Below are 24,219 nucleotides of genomic sequence, written 5' to 3' on the forward strand. Positions count from 1 at the left end.
AAATACCATCGATCACCCCTTTTACTTGATTGAGACCCTCTTTTTAGGGGAGAACGGAGGGGGGATCGCTAACAGTCTAAGGGGGGGGGGAGGTGGCATAGAAAATTTACTGTCAATGTGGGGATTTCATTAGGAAAACTACAGAGCCGTATGGGGGATCACATAGTTTTCAGCGGGTCTCAATGGGTTATCTTAACCGAGAAGTTTCATTAATTAAGACACAGCTCCTCCCCCCAAAGGAGAATAATGACTGGTCCATTGGATTCTACTCTCTCTAATCCGAAAAAAGAAATCTCTATATTTAATTCAGTTCACGTTAGTTGGCCTTCTAAACCAGTACAAATTAAAACGACGATCAGTAATCACTTGGGTAAGCCACTTTTTTTCTGCTGAGTTTACACAATTCCCTTCGGGGATACTGCGTATGTAGGGGGTCCCATCGTAGCCTGTGTAATGATGAAAAACAAAAACACTTAAATGAATTATTATAACTTGGCTCGTTAAATCATATTCTGATATGAAAGGAAAATGGAAAAGTGAGGAATAGGAATGACTCTTGGTTGAAAATTTGATATATTTATCTTCTCTGTGGTTACTCCTTGCTTTCACTTCCAAGATCTCATGAGAAATTCTCCCTGCGGTCTGCGCTACAATTCTTATGGTGTTCCTTGGAGAATTTGTTAGTGCATCAACTTGTAGTACCCTAGTTGATATTTTTGTCTATTCTCCTAACTTGTCTGCTTGATATTGTATATTTATTGTAAGGAGAAATTCTGTCTTCGTCACACATGAGAAGTTAAGGGTTAACTTGAGTGCAGGCTCGCTGACAGCATGGCACGAGAGGCGAGGACCACGCGTTCCGAGTCGGCGCACGCGAACGATGTGAGCGCGCGAGAGGTTCACGAGCAGCACCCTTACAGACCCTCTTGCGTTCCCACTTTATTCGGGAACACAAAAACATTTCTCAACGAGGAGATAGTCATGTAGCATTAAAACCATGGAAATGTAATTACCATCTGAGTTTGATTGCCTCCTGTCAGAGGGGGAGTAAATCCTGCACTCGTTCCCGATGGATCTTCAAGAAGGGCTTCGATGAACGAATAAACCACCACAATGAAGTAGATCTTAGGAAAAGAAAGGAGAACATGAGGTAGGACCCAGGCCACCGTCAATTTACGAGTGGAGAGTTTAGTGTATTAGAGAATTGAGTGCTTTTCGATCAAGTTTACTGAGTAAAACCAAATCCAAGGTAACCACGAGTTTTGCATCTGATTGGTTAGTGGCGCGAGCTTTCTGAACAAATCACAGAGTGACGTAAGGCAAAACCAATGCAATCTCGATCGAGTTTCTTTCGACTCTCAAATAGAAATTACTCTAAGGCTCAAACACAACATACCGACAGCAACCATCCAAGGCTGTTAATAATTAAAAAAACGGCAAACTGTAAGATAGAGGAAAACAGAAATCATGTTAAGTTTTTTGAAAAACTGTTTACTAGTATTTCATTAAAAAAAAAGACGTTTGTTTTAATTTACCCCATTCCAGATGGAAATATAAAATATCATCACTCCAAGTGTGTAAAAGAGCTCCAAGATGCTCCACCCAAGCCATGGAAATGCCAAACGCTCGTCACCCTGCAACGGAAAAGAACGATGACGATTGACGTTAACTAACAAATAAATAAGTATGAAAGTCAGCACTCCAAGCTGTTACTCTTTGGGTTGCCATCCCAAGTATAAAAGGAAGTCTGCGACTGAATTTGAAGCGAAAGCTCGACGATTTGACGATTTGTATTCGACAGTCATATGGTTAGCTCTAACAAACATTGTTTGATGGGTCTGAACGCATCACAAGATCGTGATACTCTCCATTTTTCAGACCTAACATCTAGTGTGACGAAAGCCTTTATACTTGAATTCAAGATGAAAAGGCGTTTTGATATAGTTACACAAGAGGGGATAAGTTTGTTTTTTCATAAAATCGTGCCAAAGAACACTGAAAAGAAAACATCCCATGCATCCAAAAATAAGCTGTTCCAAGACATTTTCCCGTGCGTTGCAAGCTGCAAAAATGTTTAGAGAATAATAATCCCAACAGCCTCCATTTGGCACAAAAATATGCTCGTATATTTACCTTGGATAATATCGGAACAGATGATATCCACAGACAATTATCCGTGCATATCATTGCACCAAATGCAGTCAGACTACAGCTGTTTGTATAATATATAAAAATGTAAAAAAAAAACAAACAAAGCAACTGAAACAGCAAACAAAGTCAATCTTGATTATGCATTTCTGTCTTAGAAAAAGCCGTTTCCGTTGCATAATTTTCTGACTAGTTTTAAAGAATTATTATGAACCTCTCAGACAAATTTCATCATAATGTTTTATCAAATTGTTTTCAGTTACACGCGAAAATTACGTTTCTAGAATTAGTGTGTTAAACTTACTGAGCTACAGGATCCCAGAAGCAACAGGTTCACCAACAGTGAGATGAATGCGAATGCGATGCCAGCGTAACTCAGTCTGATGATTACTTTATTAAGAGATAATCATTAAAAAAAAAAACAATAAATCAATTAATTAGTCAAAAGGTAATCAGAAAATGAGAAAGAACTTAGACTAGGACAATACTTTCTGCGGAAAAAGGTTTTGACATGTTTTTGAAAATGTATTGGTTGAACATTCATTTTCACACAGATCACTAGCAATTCCATTGAACAGTATTTATTTAAGTAGCTAAAAAACCACACACATTCCAACGATTGATCTCTAAATTGAAAATAGTTTCGTCCTAAACGCGTGCCGTATCTAATAGATTTAACGGAACAAGATAAAAGTAAGTTGTAATACCTAGAAAATGCTCTTTACTAAAAGGCAGTTTTTGGCTGAGTTCGTCGGCGTTCTCCTCTAGTTCCTTGTAAACTTTAATATCACTAAATCTTTGATAAATTGAATATCCTGATCCAATCTGAAATATAGACAAAAACGCAACTGCTGACCAGATTTGATGTACCACAGCAAATATGAATTGCCCTCTTTCGAATAAATTAATAAAGCAGTTTGAAGGAGGTTTGATTTTCAAACTAAATTCAGTCATTTGTGATGCAAATATTGTGCGTCGAACAGTTTCAAGCCTCAACAGCTCTCCCTCCCCCTTCCCCTTTCTCTCTTCATCCCCCTCCCCCATCCCCATTCCCCCTCGCCCTCCCCCCTCTATTAAACGAAATTAATGAAAGAGAAACTGTATGTTTCAAACATAATAAATGCTTGACCATTGCCAGCGTTTACACCATCATACAATATCGCCAACATGACTTTAGGGGGTAAAAATTGTCTATATCGGCATATGTCAATGTCTGACTTTGAGTTCACTGTGCTTGTCACGTTTTGACATGAAAACGTACAGCTAGTATCTCAGAGGTACTTGTTCGAATCTCATCGAGGCGTGATTTTTTTTCAGGCTCCTTTTTTTTAATTTCTTTCTTTCTTGTTCACTTTCTTGTTCACTCATGTAAATATTTCAAGCGATGGAACGAACTTTTGCGCGGTTAATCGGCTCCGCTGTCGTTATTTTCTTCGGAACTAAAAGTTCGCGGTTCTTACGAATCGCGCAGAAAATCATGAAATCAGGTACTCGACTAAGGTATAAAGGCAGAGGGATATCTCAGAGTTTTATATGATTAATCATTGTTTAGACTCACCAGGCCCAAGATTGCGAGAATCACAACACCTGTGCGAAGACTGCAACCGCAACAACAAGTTTTCACCAACACTGCCATCGTGGATGGTAAGTTGATGTTACTCTTGTGAACATCAAACTTAACTGAACTGATTCGAGTGTAGCTGGTGTATGCTTTTAAACCTTTGGCTTTTGAGCGGATGCGTTTAAAAATTCCTTATGTAAAATACCTTAAATTCCCTATTCCTTCCTGTATATCGAGACAGAATATACTAGCTCGTCGATCAATTTCTACTTTCTCATTTCCCATCTTGTTGACAATATATTGTCTTAGTGAGAGGAATTTGCCTATTGTTTACCTCTAGTAGCTGGTCAAAAGGTTAAGTTGCTGGAGATGTCAGAGAAATAAAACGTGCTACTGGTCTACCGTTGACTGTTGATACTTACAAATTTCCGGAGTCAAAACGTGCAGAAATTACAAGTATGCGGTAATTGCCGTAAATCAAGGTCAGTAAAAAAATAAAGCTAAGATGATGTAGTTTTATTTTTGCTATGCAAGATTTCTGGAGAAGCTTTACCTACGATTTTCAACATATACAATCTTATAAGCGATTAAATTTGATTTTAGTTGTAAAAAAAGTATTTAGTATAAAGTGCGTAACCGAAATGAGTAATCTCTAATTTATTACATCACGAGCACCTGTAAACAGATTTGAATAAAAACAGGACAAATATTCCGTCCCCGCTGAGAACTGATTTACTTAAGCGAATGAACGTGTTTGCGGTGAGTTTGACTAATGGTCGTGGGTAGTGGGTCGTGGGTACAAGTCGTGGGTCGTGGGTGTGTGCGGTTGGTAGTTTCAGTGCGTTGTATCAAATGACGTCTAGTGAGAGAAATAAATATTTCGCGATCACTTCCAGTTTGTTCCTGAATGCAAGCCATTGTTTTGAATGACGCAAAAAGAGAAAAAAAAAGGTGACCTTGACTCTTTGTCTTTTTTCGCTTTCGCGGAAAAACCGGTTTTTATTTACCAGTTAAGCCTGGCCATAATTAATGAAAACTTGAAGCCTTGCAAATGACACCTGAAATCCTTGAAGACTCCTTGTAATTGGCTATCTACCGTGAAAGCGAGCAAAAAAAAAAAAAAAGATTCGTGGCCAAATCGCACCGCTCGGAGATTATAAGATTGCAAGGATCACCAGGTGATTAAAAAAGTTTCATGAATTATTGCTGGCGAGCCCTAGCGAGGTAGCAGCCTATTCTTTACATTAGCGTGAACAAGCCAAAATTTGTCGGATACAAGATCGGAGACATGCGCAGTCGACTGCGTTTTTTATATCCGTGGTGCTTGTGATGACATCACATAAATTACACCTGGAAATATCGATCGATTCCAAGCGTTTACAGCCGTCCCGCTATGCTAAACGAGGTGCATTGTTAATATAGATGTCTTTAATTGCTTGTGGAAGTATTCATCGAGGTCATGAACGGATATATTTTTGTGTTTGGCTGCTCTATTATGTGAGCAATTTTTGCCGATTCGTAAACAGGAGGTGCCAAGATATCGATCAAGTCCTACTTCATGGAGATTGCTTTTTCTCAGTGTATTCAGCAGCGGTGAAGTGGTAGGCAAAAATGCTTTCATTCGGAGTAAACTGCCAACTGCAGCTTGCTGGTCTCGGGAGAAAAGAGAGGAAGTTCTGAAGCCAACCTGCTTTATGTCGAAAGCGACTTCAGTACCACAGGCAAATTATTCACAGTATTCTTCGCCCGTTGAGGCGTTAAATTTGATCTTTGAGTCAAACTCTCTGCCCGTTGAGGTGAATAATTCGACCATTGAGTTACATTTGCCCGTTGAGGCGAAAGAAAAGCTTGCAATCATAGATTCAATATGGATTGCTCGTTGAAGCTAACCATTCAACAAAATGCAAACTCAAATGACTGGGCTTTGACACAAATTAGTATCTCCTTCAAGCTCTGACGCCAGCACCCACTTTCACATTGTAACTTCTAGTAATAATTAATTGAATGAGTGGAGTGTGAATTGGTCGGAAAAAATATGCGTGATTTTAAATTTGAGCCGGCGCACAGCGAGAGTTTCATTTGAAATCACAAGCAATGTCATTTCAGGCGAAAAACAACCATGTTGAAATAGCACAATTTCCAAGGTTTTTATACAATAACAGTATTTCATTTTTCCTGCGGCCGGTTTAAAAATCGAGAAATTAAAATTTGACCTTACTGTTGACTGTTTATTTAGCAAAAGAGAGTTCTCTTCATCGATAAAACGTAAATATAAACCGTATACCACTGTTTAGCAATACAACTCCTGGGGGGAAAAGGCAAAATGTATCGTTACAGAAATTGTAGTTTCATAGTGGCATTTTAACTTCCAAAGACCTTAATATAACGGAGTTGTTGACATGATTGCCGGTTTTTAACAGTAAGACACAAAAGTTTAACTAATTGCTGGGACAGCGTTATACAAAATTTTATCTGCCAATGGGGAGGGGAAGGGGGTCATAAAAAAATTTCAGAGCCTAATGGGCGAATCAAGTAAATTTTATCATGACACAACCAAACTCCTCCCACCCCTCCCCAGAAAAAAATTATGACTCGCCCTAAATACCAAATATTTAATTGGTTCTTTGAGTTAGAGCCTTGGGGAGAGGGGACAGTGCAGATTTTTCCGTTCTACGACTGGTAAACTCAGAGTTTCAGAGATCTACCTGTACTTAATCTATGGTAATATCCACAGCAGTTTTTTTTAGCCTCTAGTTTCAAAAACATATAAAAACTAGACGCATTGCTGCGTGAACTCGGGCTTTCAATATCGCACATGTGGAGTTATCTCGGTAGGGGACTGCCATATTGCCATCGTTACTGACGTCACGCAAATTCGTTTTTGCCGGTCATGAGTAAGTCCACTTGTGATTATTTTTGTCTACTGGAGGGTAATGAATGTTGTTATGGTACTAGACAACAATCAAAATAATATATCTTACTACGATAGGAGTAGGTTCCTACAGATGCCAAAGGTTGAAATTCAAGGACTTTTCAATGATTTTGAAGGCCAAGTTTTAGAAAATTGAAGGACCACTTTTGGAAAGGTTTGCATAAGCAATTTTACAATTATTTAATGTTGTTTCTCAGCTTTTCCATGAAAGTACTGTAATTTTCAACTTGAAATTGCTAAAGAAATAGCATTGCAAAAATCAAGCTCTAGTCCTCAAATTCAAGTACTTTCAAGGCGTTGAATTTTTCATTTTTAAATTCAAGCATCTTCAAGAATTTTCAAGGCTTTTACGAACTCTGAGTAGGTAATGTATTTGCCTTTAACTGCAAGGAGAAGGGAATTTTTTGTCTATTATTGGTACCGAGTCACAGTTTGTTGCCAAATGTTCACCCAAGGGGAGTTGTCAGAAATCAGTAGATTGAAGCAATATTACTGTTCAATAATTCATATTGTTTTTAATAGAAAATCTCTGAATATTGAATATTGCTGATGGCCACAACAAGAGAAGCAGTACTATTTACAGTTTTAGTATATTAAATAAGGGGGATTTGACTTTCATTAAATACCAAGAGGGAATACACATATTTTGACCGTTTTGTGGGTTTAAAATACGTCATTCAAAAAACTGAAACAAAGCCACATCAAAACCCTGTGCATTCACTATTATTTCTTACAAAATTTTCGAGAATTGATTTGCTGTCAACTGAACCAATATTTCTTCACTGTAATCACTTTTAGCATCTAAACTTAGTTCAGTTCCACAAACATCAACAGTTCTTGGCAAATCATCTGCTGGTAAATACTTGTTTAAAGATGAATTTTCATATGATCTTCTGCCATACTGAATAATATTAGATAAGGTGTTTGAATTCCAATAACTACATGATTTTATTATGGAGTACCAGAGTGAATAGACAGCTACAGCACAATTAACATTGAACTTTTTGGTTTCATAGGAATGACTCTGAAAAAGGGTACCATTTTGAACTTTATAAATTTGAACCCCTTTCAACTCAAATATATCATTGTTATGTATACTCTGAAAATAATGTACTAAGTTATTCAGTGATGATACTTCAAGCTGCACAAAAGTAACTTGAGGATGGCTTCTACCACAAATATCCCGGCCTTGCATGAGAATCGAATATTTTCAAGCCCATGTTACCTTTACAATAGATAGCAACTGCAGTACACCCTATTGTCAAGAAAAATTGTTGAAATTTTCGGATATGTGATTGAAAGGCTCTACCTAAGGAGATACAGTACCAATATCCTTCTATTGTAGCTTCTTGATGAACAATACCAGTGTAGCTCTCACTGTATTAAAGTTCATAGTCAGTCTCGAACACATTTAAAAGTGTGGGTAATTCTGTCTGCATTAAAAACGACTGTCTGGTTAACTGAGACAAACTTAAATTCAACTGATTTCCAATATTCATTATTGACATGTGGTCATTAACAGAATTGATCCCTTGTTTGTTATTGTAAATCAAAGAGCATAAACTCATTGCAACACAGTGTTGTCCTGAATTTTGTCGAAATACCAACTCATTAGCTTGGCTATATGGTACCGTTATTGTTTTGCTAGGGTCAATGTACATTGGAGTAGGGCCTGGGTTTTTCTCACCATCTGAACTCAGTTGAAATTTACAACAGTTTGATGCGTGTGTCTGACTCTGATAAAGACACATGGGTCTATTACAAGAAAACATTGATAAATACCGACTAGCTCTATACTTCAATTTGATTATCCTTTGCTATAACCTCACAGAACAATTCAACAAATACTTCTTCTCATGTTGTGGAACTTTATATAATCCTGCTCTCTTCGTATTAAGCTTGCAAACATTCTTTGTAACTCTTTTAACCTTCACATTGCGACGTAGCCAAGAGGACTTCGGTACGCTTGGACGAATACCCTCATAAATAAATTCCTTCAGTTTACTGCCCTTTCTTCTGAGATGTTTCAGAGTAGCTTCTGGCATTCTACTGGTTCTCGATCACGTCTAAATACACGGTTGTGTTTAAATGTAAACATAATATGAGATAGCTCTTATTCTTCCATATATCTCCTATGGTCTTACTGCCTGGGAAAAGGCGGCCAAAACGCACCTACACAAGATACTCCATCTTCAAAAACGGGTAGTCCGCTTGATGAATTTCTCTAAGTTTAATGTTCACGCTGTCCACTCACGCTGTTCCACTTTTTATCTCCACCAATATTCTGCCTTTACCTTTAATCTACTTTAAAGATTGCTCTATCTTAATGCATGATGTCTATAACAAAGTCGTGCCATCTAACATTTCCGCCCTCTTTAGACCCATTAAAGATGCTCATGATTAAAACACACGATCTTCTACCGCTGGTAACTTCTATATAACTGACTACTCTCGACTAAATCACTTTAAGAATTTTTTTCCTCTATGGGCGCAAAAATTTGGAACTGTATTCCTGATGTTTTGAGACAGCTGCCAAAATGTAGTTTCAAGAAAAAATAGCCGAGTCTTTACTTCAAATCCTTCTAAACCAGGATTCTTATCCTGATATTGATACATTAAAATTAATAGATGAAATGACAAGAAACTAGATTTCGTTAAAATAAAGAGTAGTTTGAGCTTTTCCTGTTTTTAATTATGTGCTCGTGGCTTCGTATTTAGTATACCTATATTTTTGTAGTCACTTTTGTAATTGACATCTGTACCTTTGTAATTGTTATTTATTTTTTGTCTTTAGAATGATATCATATTGATATGTAATTGACACGTTTCTCATACTACCTGCCTCGATTAGCTTCGCTATATTGCAGGTAGTCTTAATCTACAAGTTAAGTTATGATTATAAATAAAGATGTTGTTGTTAATATAGCCGGTTTCGCTTGATATTCCTCTATAGAAGGTTCACTCGTTAAGTACCGCTCGTAAATTGATCTCTCGTAAAGTTTGCAGACCGATCAGTTCCCAAAACGCTCCACAAGTTTTTGTGTGGGTCTACCGCGAACGGAGTGTGACTTTGTATATGTATTGGGCGTAATAGCCGTCGAATTTCTTTAACGTACATCAAGCAAGGAATTGTCCACGAAGGCAGCCATTGCTTTTAACCATGCGCTCTAGGGTACATTCTACGCATGCGCTGTATTGGAACTGCGTTTTGTGACTGAACGGCTGACTGAACGCAAAAAAAAAAAAAAAAAAAAGAAAGGAAGCCGAATTTATACTTCGGGCGTCTCCTTCGGAAAGCCCGAGTAATTAACAGTCAAGATTACTCAAAAGAAGTTTTTTTCAAGGCTATTGCCAATAATACGATAGTAATGCAAAACATATAGGCCATCTTTCTTGTACAAAATGCATCTGACATGATTGAGACCCTCTTTTTAAGGGAGAACGGATCGGGGGGGATCACTCGTCACCAACAGAGTCCAAAGGGGAGGACCATTGAAAATTGACAGCCAATGAGGGGATTTCATCAGAATACAACAGACCCTATGGGGGATCACATGAATTTCAGCGGATCTCAGCAGGGTTAGTCTTAATCAGCAACCTCGTTCCCATGGCCTTTGCCCCACCCCCAACTCCACCCCTAACTAAGGGAAAAGGCCCTGGGAACGACGTTGTCTAATCAGGTAACTCTCATTATGACGCAACCCTTCCCTCCTCCCCTTGGGAGAGAGATAGTGAGTGGTACCTTAACCCTTTATCTCCCAAGAGCTGATTGTTGATTCTCCCACAATTCCTTGTAAACTAGTAAGGATAATTTCATGTTACTTAGTTCTTAGTAACCGAGCGGGAGGTCTGTATGGGAGAATCTCGACCGAGGTCGCCAGTACAGTGACCGAGGTCAAAATTCTCCCATACAGACCGACCTAGCTCGGTTACTAAGATGTTTATTATATGGCTGTGTCTAAAAAGCAACGGAACATTATATTCTTTGCAACTTTTTATTTTAGACCAGTCTCGATGCCGGTCTAGATGGGAAAATCTAGACCGCTTTCAATATTGATTTCAGCCAATCACATTCGTGAACTCGGTATTTCCCAGTCCTCATATCAAACTCACGGGGTACAAATAGTCTCTTACTGAATTTCGTGACCACGCCCACTTCATCGGCCCACTCAAATCGAGTGCGATTTTTGGATGTTATATCATCTTGCCGACTCTCTGTATAAAAAGTTAACAATGTACCACCGAAATATTGAACTAAAATATCATGGCTTTCCATTTTGTGTATTTTCGTAGTACAAAGTAAAGATTTTCCCTCGTCATTTTCACCTTTTCCCGAGCGGGTCCGTCAAAATTAAGTAGGCGTTCGTGGTCAAAACAAGACCGAGCAAGGAGTCTTGGGTGATTTCTCTCTTACGCAAGCGAAAATTGAAAATGTACCGCCAAAATCAAAGAGAGGAACAAATTTTCTTTGTTTTGCTATGTAAATTGTCGAACAAGGAGCAGATTGAACCTTGTCAAATGGCTAGTCAAAACAACCACACCTTCCTCCTTTTGCTCGTTTCCTGTTTTATAAACGTGAAAGCAGTGGGAGAAGAATCGGGTAGCTCGGAAAGCGCTTCACCATCGTTTACTTACGAGATAAACAAGTAAGATTTGTAAAGTTATTTTCCGAAAGAGTCGGAATAAATACATTTTTTTCAGGTTAGATTGCTGTTTTTACCCTAAACGTCGTCCAATAAGTTTTTGTTGCAGCCTACTAATCTATACAATTTCGAAGGAAAATATTCAGATGCTTCACCGTCCCCGAAGGGGGTTCTCTCCTGGTGTACGGGTTCACAAGGGAATTACCATTTTTCTTTCTTTGTTTAGGAGCTATCGGTTAGCTATTGTGTATTGTTTGGTCTCTTGTATTGGCTCTTGTGAACCGGTACACGAGGACAGAACCCCGAAGGGTCTCCACTCATCGAAGCGTGTACTGTAGCCAATGTAGTGAATTTTCAGTCTCTTGTTGGGTTTGTCAACCTCTGTGACTTCAATATCATACAATTTTGTATCTTTTCTCTGTGAGATGACCTTTTTAACAGGGGTGTATGCTGAGTATTCGTTGTAGAATCGCTTTGGTTCTCTTATCTCTCTCTTTGGCTTGTCCGCCATTTTGAAAATTTGCTCAGGAGGGGATCTGGGTTAGCGGCCGCGCCAGGCTGGAACCGACTAAAACAAATGTCCATCGCAGTGGGGAAACAGTTAACAAATGGTAAACACCACAGCGTACACTATTGAGTTATGGATGCACGCGGGAGGTTGCTAAGCACGAAAGAAGCGTAAGAGTCGCTCGAGGCGATAGCCGAGAGCGACTCTAGCTTCTTGAGTGCTTAGCAAACCTCCCAAGTGCATCCATAACTCAATAGTGTACGCTGTGGTGTTTACCATTTGTTTTATAACATAACATTGATACGTTGTAGCTAAAGAGTTCCCTTTTATTTAACAAATCTTTTACGCGACCAGAAAAAACAAGCGCGCGCGGAAAAATAGTCTTTGCTCACGTCAGCAGTGTACACCCATGGGCAAATGGGGGACGCTAAATTGACCAATCAGAGCGCGCGTTTTATTTTGGTTATGTTATAATTTGATATGGTGAGACACAGCCGTACAATAAATCAAGATATCAACTTCTACCTGATAAGTTTTAGTATTCTCATTACCTGTTTGTTGTTTACATGTGTATCACTTTTGGGAGTGATCATGAATGGGTTAATTCTGCTTTCGATCGATCAGAAAAAAATGTTCACTGCATCTGAACAGAGTTGAGCTCAGTTAGCGTTAGATGGCCATTACAATAATTACAGATTGAAACGATGATCAGTAATCACTTGGGTTGGTCACATTTTTTTCTTGCAGAGTTTACACCGTGCCCTTCTGGGATACTGCGTATGGAGGGGGTCCCATTGCAGCCTGTGAAATGAAAAAAAAAACGACTTTAATAAATTATTATAATTTGGCTCGCTCAATGATATTCTAATAGGAAAGGAAAATGAAAAAGTAAAGATTAGGAATGGCTCTTAGTTGAAAATTTAATAAATTTATCTTCAGTGGGATTAACTTGCGAGCAGGCTCCCATCGGATGTGTGACACGAGAGGCGAGGACCTCGCGTTTCGACCGGCCAGACGCGCGTGAACGATGTGAGAGCGAGAGAGGTTCCCAAACAGTACCCTAACAGATCTCTTGCGTGCCCAATTGGGCGGCCGGCTCCAACTCTTTTGTAATTTTGTTCAGTAACACAAAAAAAATTCTCAATGAGGAGATGGTCATGTAGTATAAAACAATGGAAATGTAATTACCATCTGAGTTTCATATCCTCCTCGCAGAGGGGGAGAAAATCCTGCACTCGTTCCCGATGGATCTTCACGAAGGGCTTCAGTGAACGAATAAACCACAACAATGAAGTAGATCTTAGGAAAAGAAAGGAGGACATGAAGTAAGCTCTAGGCCACCGTCAGTTTACGAGTTAGAAACTAGTTGAACAAGAGAATTGAGTGCTTTTTGATCGAGTGTGGTGAAATAAAGTCCAAAGTATATACAACTGCCAATCAGAAGAAAGAAATTTCTCTTAGGAGCCAACGAGAATTTAGAGTAAAAAAAGGGCGGGAAAAGCCAGACGACTAAGTCGTGCTTGGTTTTGATTTTGCATCTGATTGGTTAGTGGCGCGAGATTTCTAAACCAATCACAGAGCTAAGTAAGACAAAACCAATGCCATGCCGAATTTCTTTTGACTCTCAAATAGAAATTGCTAGAAGACTGAAACAGAACATACCGAGAGCAACCATTTGATGCTGTAAATAACTAGAAAGACGGCAATCTGTAACACAGAAAGAAATAGAAATCATGTTAAGTTTGGTGAAAAACTATCTACTAGTATTTCATTGAAAAAAGAAGTTTGTTTCAATTTACCCCATTCCAGATGGAAATATAAAATATCACCACCCCAAGAGTGAAAAAGAGCTCGAAGATGCTCCACCCAAGCCATGGAAGTGCCAAACGCATGTCACCCTAAGACGGAAAAGAACGAGGATCATCATTCGCGTAAACTTATGAATAAATAAATATCAACGTAAGCACTCCAATCTGCGACTGTTTAGGTCGCCATGGCAAGAGAAAAGGAAAAATCGGCGACTAAATTTGAAGCGAAAGGCGTCAATATTACAATTTGTTCGGCAGCCATATAGCCAGCTCTGATAAACATTTTTGTCATTGTGTGTTTAAGATGTTCTGTTAATTTGAGATAATCGTTCGGGTACAATACTTTCAATGCCCTTCTGGCGCACGATTGGTCTAGAAAACAAAAGAAAACATCCCACGCAGTAAATAGTAAACTGTTCCTTCACATTTTCTCGTGCGTTGCAAGTTGCAAAAATATTTGAACAATGATAAACACAACAGGCTCCATTCGGCACGAAAATATGCTCGTATATTTAGCTTGGACAATATCTGAACAGATGATATCCACGGACAAATATCCATGCATATCATCACGCCAACTGCAGACCGTTGTTTATAAAATATATAAAAGTGTGAGAAATAAACGAACGATTGCAACTGAAACATGCAAAAACAATTCAGCGAAACATAGCCAATCCTAATTATGCATTTCTGTTCTAGAAACGCCGTTTTCGTTGCATAATCTGCTGACTAGTTGTAAAGAATTATTTTGAACCTCTGAGACAAATTTTATCATGATGTATTATCAAATTATTTCCACTTACATGCTAAAATCACGTTCTTAGAATTAGGGAGTTGGACTTACTGAGCTACAGGATCCCAGAAGCAACAGGTTCACCAGCAGTGAGATGACTGCGAATGCGATGCCAGCATAATTCAGTCTGATGATTGCTTTATTTAGAGATGATAATTAAAAAATGAAATCAATCAATTATCAGTCAAAAGATAATCAGAAAATGAGAAAAAAGTTTAGACTGGGATGGTACTTTTTATATATTAGTTTAACATTCATTTTCACACAAGATCATGAGCATTTCCACTGAACAGTATGATTTATTCAAGAGGCTAAAAAAACCCACACATTTCAACGATTAATCTCTCAAATAATATTAGTTTCGTTCTGAACACTTGTCCTTACTAACAGATGTAACAGAACATGACAAAAGTGAGTTTTAACACCTAGAAAATGCTTTTTGCTGAAAGGCAAGTTTTGGCTGAGTTCGTTGGCGTTCTCCTCCAGTTCCTTATAAACTTTAATAGAATGAGCTCCTTGATAAATTGAATATGCTGATGCAATCTGAAATATAAGCAAAAGAGAAACCACAGACTAGATTTGATGTACCACAGCAAATATGAATTGCCCTCTTTCGAATTAATCAGCAGAATGAAGGAGGGTTGATTTTCAAACTAAACTCAGTTATTTGTGACGAGGAATTAATGAAAGAGAGATCGCGGTTTCAAACATCAAAAACATACTGGATCAAACTTACCAGGCCTAATACTGCCAGAATCGTAACACCTGTGCGAAGACTGCAGCCGCAACAACAAGTTTTCACCAAAACTGCCATTCTATATGATCAGTTGATGTTACTCTGGTGAAGCTCAAACTTAACCTAACTGATTCGAGTGTAGCTAGTGAATGCTTTTAAACCTTCGACCATTGAGCGAATGCGTTTAAAAGTCCTTATCTAAAATACCTTGAATTCCCTATTCCTTCCTGTATATCGAGGCAGAATATACTTGCTCGTCGATCAATTTCTATTTTCTCATTTCCCATCATGTTGACAATGTATCGTCTTAGGGAGAGGAATTTGCCTATTGTCCACTTCTAATAGCTGGTTAAAAGGTTAAGCTCCTGCAGATGTCAGAGAAATGAAACGTGCTGCTGGTCTACGTTAACTACTGATATTGACAAATTTCCGACGTCAAAACGTGCAGATGAGACAGTGGTGAAATCACGAGCGTGCGGTGATTCCCGTAAATCAAGGTCGGTAAAATAACAGCCAAGATTATGTCACGATCGCTTTATTTATACAATGCAAGAATTTCTGAAGAAGTTTACCTTTCTATTTTCAACAAAAGTAAATTTTACAAGCGAATAAATTTGATTTCAGTTGGGAAAAAAGTATTAAGTGCGTAACTGAAATCAGCAATCTCTATTTATTTCGCATCACGTGCACCTACAAACAGGTCTGAATAAAAATAGGAAAAATTGATTTATGCAAGCGAATAAACGTGGCTTATTTAGATTTTTTCCGTGTTTGTACTGCACACGAAAGCCTCTAAGCTGGTTGTTGCATTGCTTCTTCTAATCGTACGAATATGTAAAACAAAATTTCATACGAACATGGCGGTGAAAACCATCGATATTAAAAGTTTCTGCTTTTATTCGCACAACGCAATGGTAATGTTTAAAATGCAAAAATAGGTTTTTTTCCTGTTCAATGTTACTACTGCTTTCATTCAGTTAGTTATTTTACTTCACCTACGTATTAAAATTAACAGTCGTCTTCACTGATGTGGTAGCCCCAGCCAGTTGTATCAAATGACGTCTGGTGAGAGAAATAAATATTTCGCGATCACTTTCGCCATTGTTTTGAATGACGCAAGAAAAAAAAAATAGCTGACCTTGACTCTGTTATTTGTTTCTTTCGCAGAAATAACTCTTTTTCTCTCTTCGGTTAAGCCTGGCCATAATTAATGAAAGCAAAAATCTAGCTAATGACAACTGAAATCCTTGAAGACTCCTTTTAATTGGTTATCCCTGAACTAAAGCGAGAAAAAAGGAGATTCGTGGCCAAATCGCACCGCTCGGAGATTATACGATTGCAAAGATCACCGGTGATTAAAAAAATTTTTATGATTCATAATAACAGATGGAATGAGTAGAGTGTAAATTGGTCGGAGATTATGAGTGATTTTAAATTTGAACGAGAGCGTAGCGAGAGTTTCATTTTCAATCACAAGCAATGTAATTTCAGGCGAAAGTTTCCACTTCATTACAACCATGTTGAAATAACACAATTTCCAAAGCTTATGTACAATAACAATATGTCGTTTTTCCTGCGGTCGGTTTAAAAAATTGCAACTGAAGGAGGAGGAAACGATTTGCAGCCCCAAAAGAAAAAAATATTCACAACGTGAATAAATTGCACTGCGAAGAGCGAATCTAACCTCTATTTTCAAAAACATATAAAAGTAAAGTAAAGTTTACTAAAAGTAGTTCATTTCAAGGCTATCGCCAATGATACTATAGTAATACAATGCATATAGGCCATTTTACTTGTACAAAATGTATCTGCGTTACCTTTAATTTTTAAGCTTCGAAGAAACTAATTCTTCACATCGAGTCAGTTTAAGACGATAATTTTAACTATAATAACGGGGTCAAAACTTAAATAAATGTTGCATATTTCAACCAATTATAGGCCGACTAACAATACTTTAATTTTAAAGTGAATATAACGTTATATATCATTTAGAAAAGTTCCTTAAAATAGCATTTTGATGTTAATTCTTAAAGATATAAATGTCCCCCAAAAGCATCAAGGGCCAATCATTAGGGACCGATCAATCACATGATTTTCAGAGGGTTTTAATTAATGGAGTTAACCGTTAGTTGGAAAACGGCCAAAAAATAACCTTTCGGCGTAAAACTTGACAAATTTTAACCACTAGTCGTAAAAAAGTAAAAGAAGAAAAATTACTGTAGAAATTAAAAGAAAAAAAATTACCGTAAAAATTTTGTGTGGCTCAATCACAATGGAAAATTATCAACCGTTGGCCTTAAATTGGCCAAAATTTTAACCGTTAGCCGTAAATACCATCGATCACTCCATTGACTTGATTAAGACCCTCTTTTTAGGGGAGAACGGAGAGGGTTCGCTAACAGTCTAAGGGGGGAGGTGGCATAGAAAATTTACTGTCAATGTGGGGATTTCATTAGGAAAACTACAGAGCCCTATGGGGGATCACATAGTTTTCAGCGGGTCTCAATGGGTTATCTTAACCGAGAAGTTTCATTAATTAAGACACAGCTCCTCCTTCCCCCCAAAGGAGAATAATGACTGGTCCCTGGGATTCTATTCTCTCTAATCCGGAAAAAAAAATCTCTATATTTAAGCCAGTTCACGTTAGTTGGCCTTCTAAACAATTACAAATTAAAACGATGATCAGTAATCACTTGGGTAAGCCACTTTTTTTCTGCTGAGTTTACACAATTCCCTTCTGGGATACTGCGTATGTAGGGGGTCCCATCGTAGCCTGTGTAATGATGAAAAAAAAATTAAAAACACTTAAATAAATTATTATAACTTGGCTCGTTAAATCATATTCTGATATGAAAGGAAAATGGAAAAGTGAGGAATAGGAATGACTCTTGGTTGAAAATTTGATATATTTATCTTCTCTGTGGTTATTCCTAGCTTTCCCTTCCAAGATCTCATGAGAAATTCTCCCTGCGGTCTGCGCTACAATTCTTATGGTGTTCCTTGGTAGTGCATCAACTTGTAATACCCTAGTTGATATTTTTGTCTATTCTCCTCACTTGTCTGCTTGATATTGTATATTTATTGTAAGGAGAAACTCTGTCTTGGTCACACATGAGAAGTAAAGGGATAACTTGAGTGCAGGCTCGTTGACAGCATGGCACGAGAGGCGAGGACCACGCGTTCCGAGTCGGCGCACGCGAACGATGTGAGCGCGCGAGAGGTTCCCGAGCAGGACCCTAACAGACCCTCTTGCGTTCCCACTTTATTCAGGAACACAAAAACATTTTTTAACGAGGAGATAGTCATGTATCATTAAAACCATGGAAATGTAATTACCATCTGAGTTTGATTGCCTCCTGTCAGAGGGGAAGAAAATCCTGCACTCGTTCCCGATGGATCTTCACGAAGGGCTTCGATGAACGAATAAACCACCACTATGAAGTAGATCTTAGGAAAAGAAAGGAGGACATGAGGTAGGACCCAGGCCACGGTCAATTTACGAGTGGAGAGTTTAGTGAATAAGAGAATTGAGTGCTTTTCGATCAAGTTTACTGAGTAAAACTAAATCCAAGGTAACCACGAATTTTGTATCTGATTGGTTAGTGGCGCGAGCTTTCTGAACAAATCACAGAGTGAAGTAAGGCAAAACCAATGCAATCTCGATCGAGTTTCTTTCGACTCTCAAATAGAAATTACTCTAAGGCTCAAACACAACATACCGACAGCAACCATCCAAGGCTGTAAATAATTAAAAAAACGGCGAACTGTAGGATAGAGGAAAACAGAAATCATGTTAAGTTTTTTGAAAAACTGTTTACTAGTATTTCATTAAAAAAAAAAGACGTTTGTTTTAATTTACCCCATTCCAGATGGAAATATAAAATATCATCACTCCAAGTGTGTAAAAGAGCTCGAAGATGCTCCACCCAAGCCATGGAAATGCCAAACGCCCGTCACCCTGCAACGAAAAAGAACGATTACGATTGACGTTAACTAACAAATAATTAAGTATGAAAGTCAGCACTCCAAGCTGCTACTCTTTGGGTTGCCATCCCAAGTATAAAAGGAAGTCTGCGACTGAATTTGAAGCGAAAGCTCGACGATTTGACGATTTGTATTCGACAGTCATATGGTTAGCTCTAACAAACATTGTTTGATGGGTCTAAACGCATCACAAGATCGTGATACTCTCCATTTTTCAGACCTAACATCTAGTGTGACGAAAGCCTTTATACTTGAATTCAAGATGAAAAGGCGTTTTGATATAGTTACACAAGAGGGGATAAGTTTGTTTTTTCATAAAATCGTGCCAAAGAACATTGAAAAGAAAACATCCCATGCATCCAAAAATAAGCTGTTCCAAGACATTTTCCCGTGCGTTGCAAGCTGCAAAAATGTTTAGAGAATAATAATCCCAACAGCCTCCATTTGGCACGAAAATATGCTCGTATATTTTACCTTGGATAATATCGGAACAGATGATATCCACAGACAATTATCCGTGCATATCATTGCACCAAATGCAGTCAGACTACAGCTGTTTGTATAATATATAAAAATTTAAATAAAAAACCAACAAACAAACGAAACAGCAAACAAAGCCAATCTTGATTATGCATTTCTGTCTTAGAAAAAGCCGTTTCCGTTGCATAATTTTCTGACTAGTTTTAAAGAATTATTGTGAACCTCTCAGACAAATTTCATCATAATGTTTTATCAAATTGTTTTCAGTTACACGCGAAAATTACGTTCTTAGAATTAGTGTGTTAAACTTACTGAGCTACAGGATCCCAGAAGCAACAGGTTCACCAACAGTGAGATGAATGCGAATGTGATGCTAGCGTAACTCAGTCTGATGATTGCTTTATTAAGAGATAATCATTAAAAAAAATCTATAAATCAATTATTCAGTCAAAAGATAATCAGAAAATGAGAAAGAACTTAGACTAGGACAATACTTTCTGCGGAAAAAGGTTTTGACATTTTTTTGAAAATATATTGGTTGAACATTCATTTTCACACAGATCACGAGCAATTCCATTGAACAGCATTTATTTAAGTAGCTAAAAAACCACACACATTCCAACGATTGATCTCTCAATTGAAAACAGTTTCGTCCTAAATGCGTGCCGTATCTAATAGATTTAACGGAACAAGATAAAAGTAAGTTGTAATACCTAGAAAATGCTCTTTACTAAAAGGCAGGTTTTGGCTGAGTTTGTCGGCGTTCTCCTCTAGTTCCTTGTAAACTTTAATATCACGAAATCCTTGATAAATTGAATATGCTGATCCAATCTGAAATATAGACAAAAACGCAACTGCTGACCAGATTTGATGTACCACAGCAAATATGAATTGCCCTCTTTCGAATAAATTAATATAGCAGTTTGAAGGAGGTTTGATTTTCAAACTAAATTCAGTCATTTGTGATGCAAATATTGTGCGTCGAACAGTTTCAAGCCTCAACAGCTCTCCCTCCCCCTTCCCCTTTCTCTCTTCATCCCCCTCCCCCATCCCCATTCCCCCTCGCCCTCCCCCCCCCTTTATTGAATGAAAGAAAGATCCAGAACTGAAAATGATATTGCTGAATCACTGTACTTGCTAAAACGTCCTTGCTCCGGTGCTCATGTTTTCCAGTCGATATTCTTCAATCGATATTCCTTATTTTTTCATTTTTCTAGTTACTTTTTTTGACCACTTACATGAGTCATACTCAAATTAAACATTTTAGGCAGATTTTCTAAACGCTACATCTTTCTTCAGTGATAAGGATAACCAGAGACAGTGTTTGTATCGCGATGAATGTTCTAAATCATTGTTTGTAATCTCTAAGCTACCCCGGAAAAAGGAATACAAAATAAAAACAGGAAGATAAAACGTCATATGTAAATCACGTAAACTTTTCCCAAGTTATTAAGGGATAAAGTGGTAATCTTTGCCTTCAAATTCACTCCAAAATATGCTCCTACAGATCACTTATCGAGTTACTGTCCCCTTAGTGACGTCAGTATGTGCTGTTTACAACGTGTTTCTCTGATGACTCTTGTGAGGAAGACGAAAGGTCGCGTCATACCAACCACGAGGTATTCTTTTCGTGGTTTCAGTTTCTTCAGTTGAAGCTCACTTAAGATAATCTTTTCTTTACATGAATAATATTCGCTGGTCAAAATACGATTTCTCTTCTTAGATTATGATCAGATTCCTTTACAGAACGAAGAACCCGAATAACTTTGCCTCGCTCCAATCATGAGGTTTCTAGTCGGTGGGTAGCACTCAACATATATCGAAGAGGTACACGTTCCAGTCTTACTGCGCTGAAGTTATTTTCTGCGCGACTCAAGGTTCGCGCTCTCAGCTAGCGTAATCGCGAAAATCGTTAAATCAAGAAGTATTTGGGTTTGAAAAGGAGAGTGTGTCCGAAATTTATAGGATTAATAACGGCTAGAACTCACCAGTCCCAAGATTGCGAGAATCATAACACCCGCACGAAGACTGCAGCCACAGCAACAAGTTCTTACCAAAACTGCCATTGTAGATGAAAAGTCAAAAATATACTTCTGAACGTCAAGCTCCGTTAAACTGGTTCAAGTGCGACGGCTGGATGATTTTAAACCTCTTACTTTTGAGATCTGTTTAAAAATTCCTTTTAGTAATTTTCCGTGCATCCTGGTGGTGAGAATTTGTTTCCTATCGACACTGACAGAATTTAATCTCGTCGATCAATTTGTATTTTCTCATTTCCCATCTTGTTGACAATGCATTGACTAGCAAGTTTTAATCACTTCTGGTGATTGGTTAAAAGGTTAAGTCTACGAAGACAAAAAAAATGAAAATTGTAGTTGTTAGAGAAGAACTGATTTTTAAATTTTAACTTTCAGTTCATTAAACGTCACGTGTACGGTGGAAAAATTTACAGTCTTTACTGGAAACTAATATGCGGAAGGGAAAGAACGTGGTGCCGTTATAAATTATCCCGTGTTATTGTATACGCATGCCTCAAAGCAAGTAATTTTATAACTCCTTCCATTCGTAGAACCAGATAAAACTGAATTTAAGATTAACATGGCGGTGAAAACCATGAGAATTGCACATTTATTATTAACGGTAAATTGTAATTTATCGACAACACGGAAACGTCTAAAACACGAAAAGCAGCTGTTTATCTTCCTGTTTAATGCTTCGATAGATTTCATTCATTACTTTGTGCACGTATACTATGGAAAGTAAAAGTACTCTTCATTGATATGTTAATCACAGCGCTTTGCCTCAAAGGACGTCTGACGGAGGCAAGGAAAAAAAAACCCGCTATCACGTTCAGTTTGTTCGCAAATGAAAGACACATAAATATCTTGATCTTGACTTAAAGTTGACATTTTTCTTTCCCAGAAACTACCAGGTTTTTTTTATTCACTGGTTAAGCTAAGCCATAAATAATCATTGGAATGCTTACAACCTTGCTGATTAACCGAATGAAAGTCTTTGGAAACCTATCAAGAATCATTGTAATTGATTCTGAACTAAAGCAAGAAAAAAAAAAGCGATTCGTGGATAAATCGCATAGTTCAGAGCAAATCCGGCAGATTTCTTAGATCACTGGTGATTTCAAATAAAATTAATGTAGAAAATAAAGGTAACTGATAGAATAAGAGGAGTGTAAAGTGGTCAAAAATGATGTGTAATGACCCAATTCCTTTGTAATGGTTTTCTAAAGTACTTCTCTAACCTCGCCTCGAGTGAATGCCCAAAACTAAAGGAAATATACAAAATACAACGCAACTACCAAGCAGTTGACCAAAACGATGTCGGTACACAGAACATTCCCGAGCGACTGAGGTCATGTGATCAAAAAAGACGGGAAAACAAAACAGGGAACCCAGCTAACAATACAGGATATTTTAAATTTGAATCAGCGCGCAGCGCGTAATATTATCATATCACGACATATTAGAGGCTGAATATTACTTTAACTTTAAAATCAATATTACGTCAGGCAACTTGTTTCGACTATCATTTTAATATCAACTCCTGAAGATATAAATGCCCCCAAAGGGACTAGAGACCAGTCATTGTTTATAGCTCAAGAGGTGCGGGAGGGGGGGGGGGGTGCAGAGGACCAGTGGGGTCCTGTAAGGGTTCACACGGTTTTCAAAGAGTTTCAATGGGGTTAACCGGTATATTATACGCAGAAATGACAAATTTTAACCGGTCGTTCTAAAAAGATTAACCGTAAAAATTTTGTCTGGTGACCACAATGGAAAATTATCAACTGTTACCCTTAAATTGGCCAAAATTTTAACCGTTGGCCGTAAATACCATCGGTCACCTCATTGACATGATTGATACCCTCTTTTTAGGGGAGAACTGAGGGGGGATCGTTCGTCGCAAACAGTCTAAGGGGGGAAGGGGCATAGAAAATTGACTGCCAATGAGGGGATCTCATCAGAATACTACAGAGCCATATCCAGGATCATATGGATTACAGTGGGTCTCAATGAGGTTAACCATTATCAGGTAACGTATATGAGAACGATCCTTCGCAGTAAAGCACTATTTGAGCAATAGTGAAAATCAGACCTGAAAAAAATTTCAGGCCTGTACGGGATTCGAACCACTGACCTCTGCGATACTACTGCAGCGCTCTACCAATTGAGTTTCATTATGACACAACCCCTCCCCACAGGTGAAAGATAATGACTGGCACCTTAGTTCCACCCCCTACCGATCAGAAAAATAAAAATCTCTATATTGAAGCTCAGTTCACTTTAGTTGGCCTTTCAAAAAAATTACAAATTAAAACAATGATCAGTAGTCACTTAAGTCAGTCACATTTTTGTGCTAAGTTTACACAGTTCCTTTCTGAGATACAGCGTATGGAGGGAGTCCACCAGCCTGTGAAATTATGAAAAAAAAAACACTTTCATAAATTATTATAACTTGGCACGCTTAATCATATTCTGATAAGAAACGAAAATGAAAAGGTAAGGAAAAGGAATGACTCTTGGTTGAAAATCTGATACATTTATCTTCTCCGTGGTTAACTTGCCCGCCGGCTCATCGGCAGCATGACACGAGAGGCGAGGCCCACGCGTT

At 38.1% G+C, this 24,219-nt stretch overlaps 4 protein-coding genes across 6 annotated transcripts in view; all 4 read right to left on the reverse strand.

Annotated features, from left to right (window-relative positions):
* Positions 1–273: 273 nt before the first annotated feature.
* On the reverse strand, positions 274–3,885 carry LOC148720801 (uncharacterized). The gene is made up of 7 exons (XM_088738606.1): positions 3,707–3,885; positions 2,856–2,973; positions 2,453–2,538; positions 1,536–1,634; positions 1,397–1,441; positions 1,014–1,124; positions 274–446 (listed from the first exon to the last, which is right to left on the reverse strand). The coding sequence occupies exons 1-7, from the start codon at positions 3,782–3,784 to the stop codon at positions 396–398; spliced, it is 588 nt and encodes a 195-aa protein (XP_088594732.1). The 5' UTR covers positions 3,785–3,885; the 3' UTR covers positions 274–395.
* An 8,212-nt stretch (positions 3,886–12,097) lies between these two features.
* Positions 12,098–15,330, reverse strand: LOC148720802 (uncharacterized). 2 transcript variants are annotated; one of them, XM_088738610.1, is made up of 7 exons: positions 15,130–15,330; positions 14,819–14,936; positions 14,445–14,530; positions 13,592–13,690; positions 13,455–13,499; positions 12,981–13,091; positions 12,098–12,593 (listed from the first exon to the last, which is right to left on the reverse strand). In XM_088738610.1, exons 1-7 carry the CDS (start codon positions 15,205–15,207, stop codon positions 12,543–12,545), a joined length of 588 nt encoding a protein of 195 aa, XP_088594736.1. In that variant the 5' UTR covers positions 15,208–15,330; the 3' UTR covers positions 12,098–12,542. The 2 variants fall into 2 exon arrangements, with proteins under 2 accessions (XP_088594736.1, XP_088594738.1); XM_088738612.1 differs by lacking the exon at positions 13,455–13,499.
* A 674-nt stretch (positions 15,331–16,004) lies between these two features.
* LOC148720803 (uncharacterized) lies at positions 16,005–21,743 on the reverse strand. The gene is made up of 7 exons (XM_088738613.1): positions 21,582–21,743; positions 20,307–20,424; positions 19,906–19,991; positions 18,989–19,087; positions 18,849–18,893; positions 18,466–18,576; positions 16,005–17,902 (listed from the first exon to the last, which is right to left on the reverse strand). Exons 1-7 carry the CDS (start codon positions 21,657–21,659, stop codon positions 17,852–17,854), a joined length of 588 nt encoding a protein of 195 aa, XP_088594739.1. The 5' UTR covers positions 21,660–21,743; the 3' UTR covers positions 16,005–17,851.
* Positions 21,744–23,874: 2,131 nt separating this feature from the next.
* Positions 23,875–24,219, reverse strand: part of LOC148720804 (uncharacterized) — a 4,903-nt gene continuing 4,558 nt past the window's right edge. For both annotated transcript variants that reach the window (XM_088738618.1, XM_088738617.1), the window contains one exon: positions 23,875–24,018. In XM_088738618.1, coding sequence (XP_088594744.1) covers positions 23,971–24,018 — 48 coding nt within the window. In that variant the 3' untranslated portion in view covers positions 23,875–23,970. The remainder of the gene's footprint in view (positions 24,019–24,219) is intronic.

Source organism: Stylophora pistillata, chromosome 11 (genome assembly GCF_964205215.1).
Source record: "Stylophora pistillata chromosome 11, jaStyPist1.2, whole genome shotgun sequence".
In the NCBI taxonomy this organism is placed as follows: Eukaryota; Metazoa; Cnidaria; class Anthozoa; order Scleractinia; family Pocilloporidae; genus Stylophora; species Stylophora pistillata.

Bases quoted from the DNA above. Each gene is read 5' to 3' on its own strand.
- LOC148720801 (XM_088738606.1), bottom strand. From the start codon at position 3,784: ATGGCAGTGTTGGTGAAAACTTGTTGTTGCGGTTGCAGTCTTCGCACA. The intron at 2,539-2,855 runs GTATTACAACTT...CTCTTAATAAAG, and splicing joins TAGTAAAGAGCATTTTCTAG to TAATCATCAGACTGAGTTAC. The intron at 1,635-2,452 runs GTAAGTTTAACA...TTTCCGTTGCAG, and splicing joins TTCTGGGATCCTGTAGCTCA to GGTGACGAGCGTTTGGCATT.
- LOC148720802 (XM_088738610.1), bottom strand. From the start codon at position 15,207: ATGGCAGTTTTGGTGAAAACTTGTTGTTGCGGCTGCAGTCTTCGCACA. The intron at 14,531-14,818 runs GTGTTAAAACTC...CTCTAAATAAAG, and splicing joins CAGCAAAAAGCATTTTCTAG to CAATCATCAGACTGAATTAT. The intron at 13,092-13,454 runs GTATGTTCTGTT...TCTTTTCCTAAG, and splicing joins GCATCAAATGGTTGCTCTCG to ATCTACTTCATTGTTGTGGT.
- LOC148720803 (XM_088738613.1), bottom strand. From the start codon at position 21,659: ATGGCAGTTTTGGTAAGAACTTGTTGCTGTGGCTGCAGTCTTCGTGCG. The intron at 19,088-19,905 runs GTAAGTTTAACA...TTTTCGTTGCAG, and splicing joins TTCTGGGATCCTGTAGCTCA to GGTGACGGGCGTTTGGCATT. The intron at 18,894-18,988 runs GTAAATTAAAAC...TCTATCCTACAG, and splicing joins ATATTTCCATCTGGAATGGG to TTCGCCGTTTTTTTAATTAT.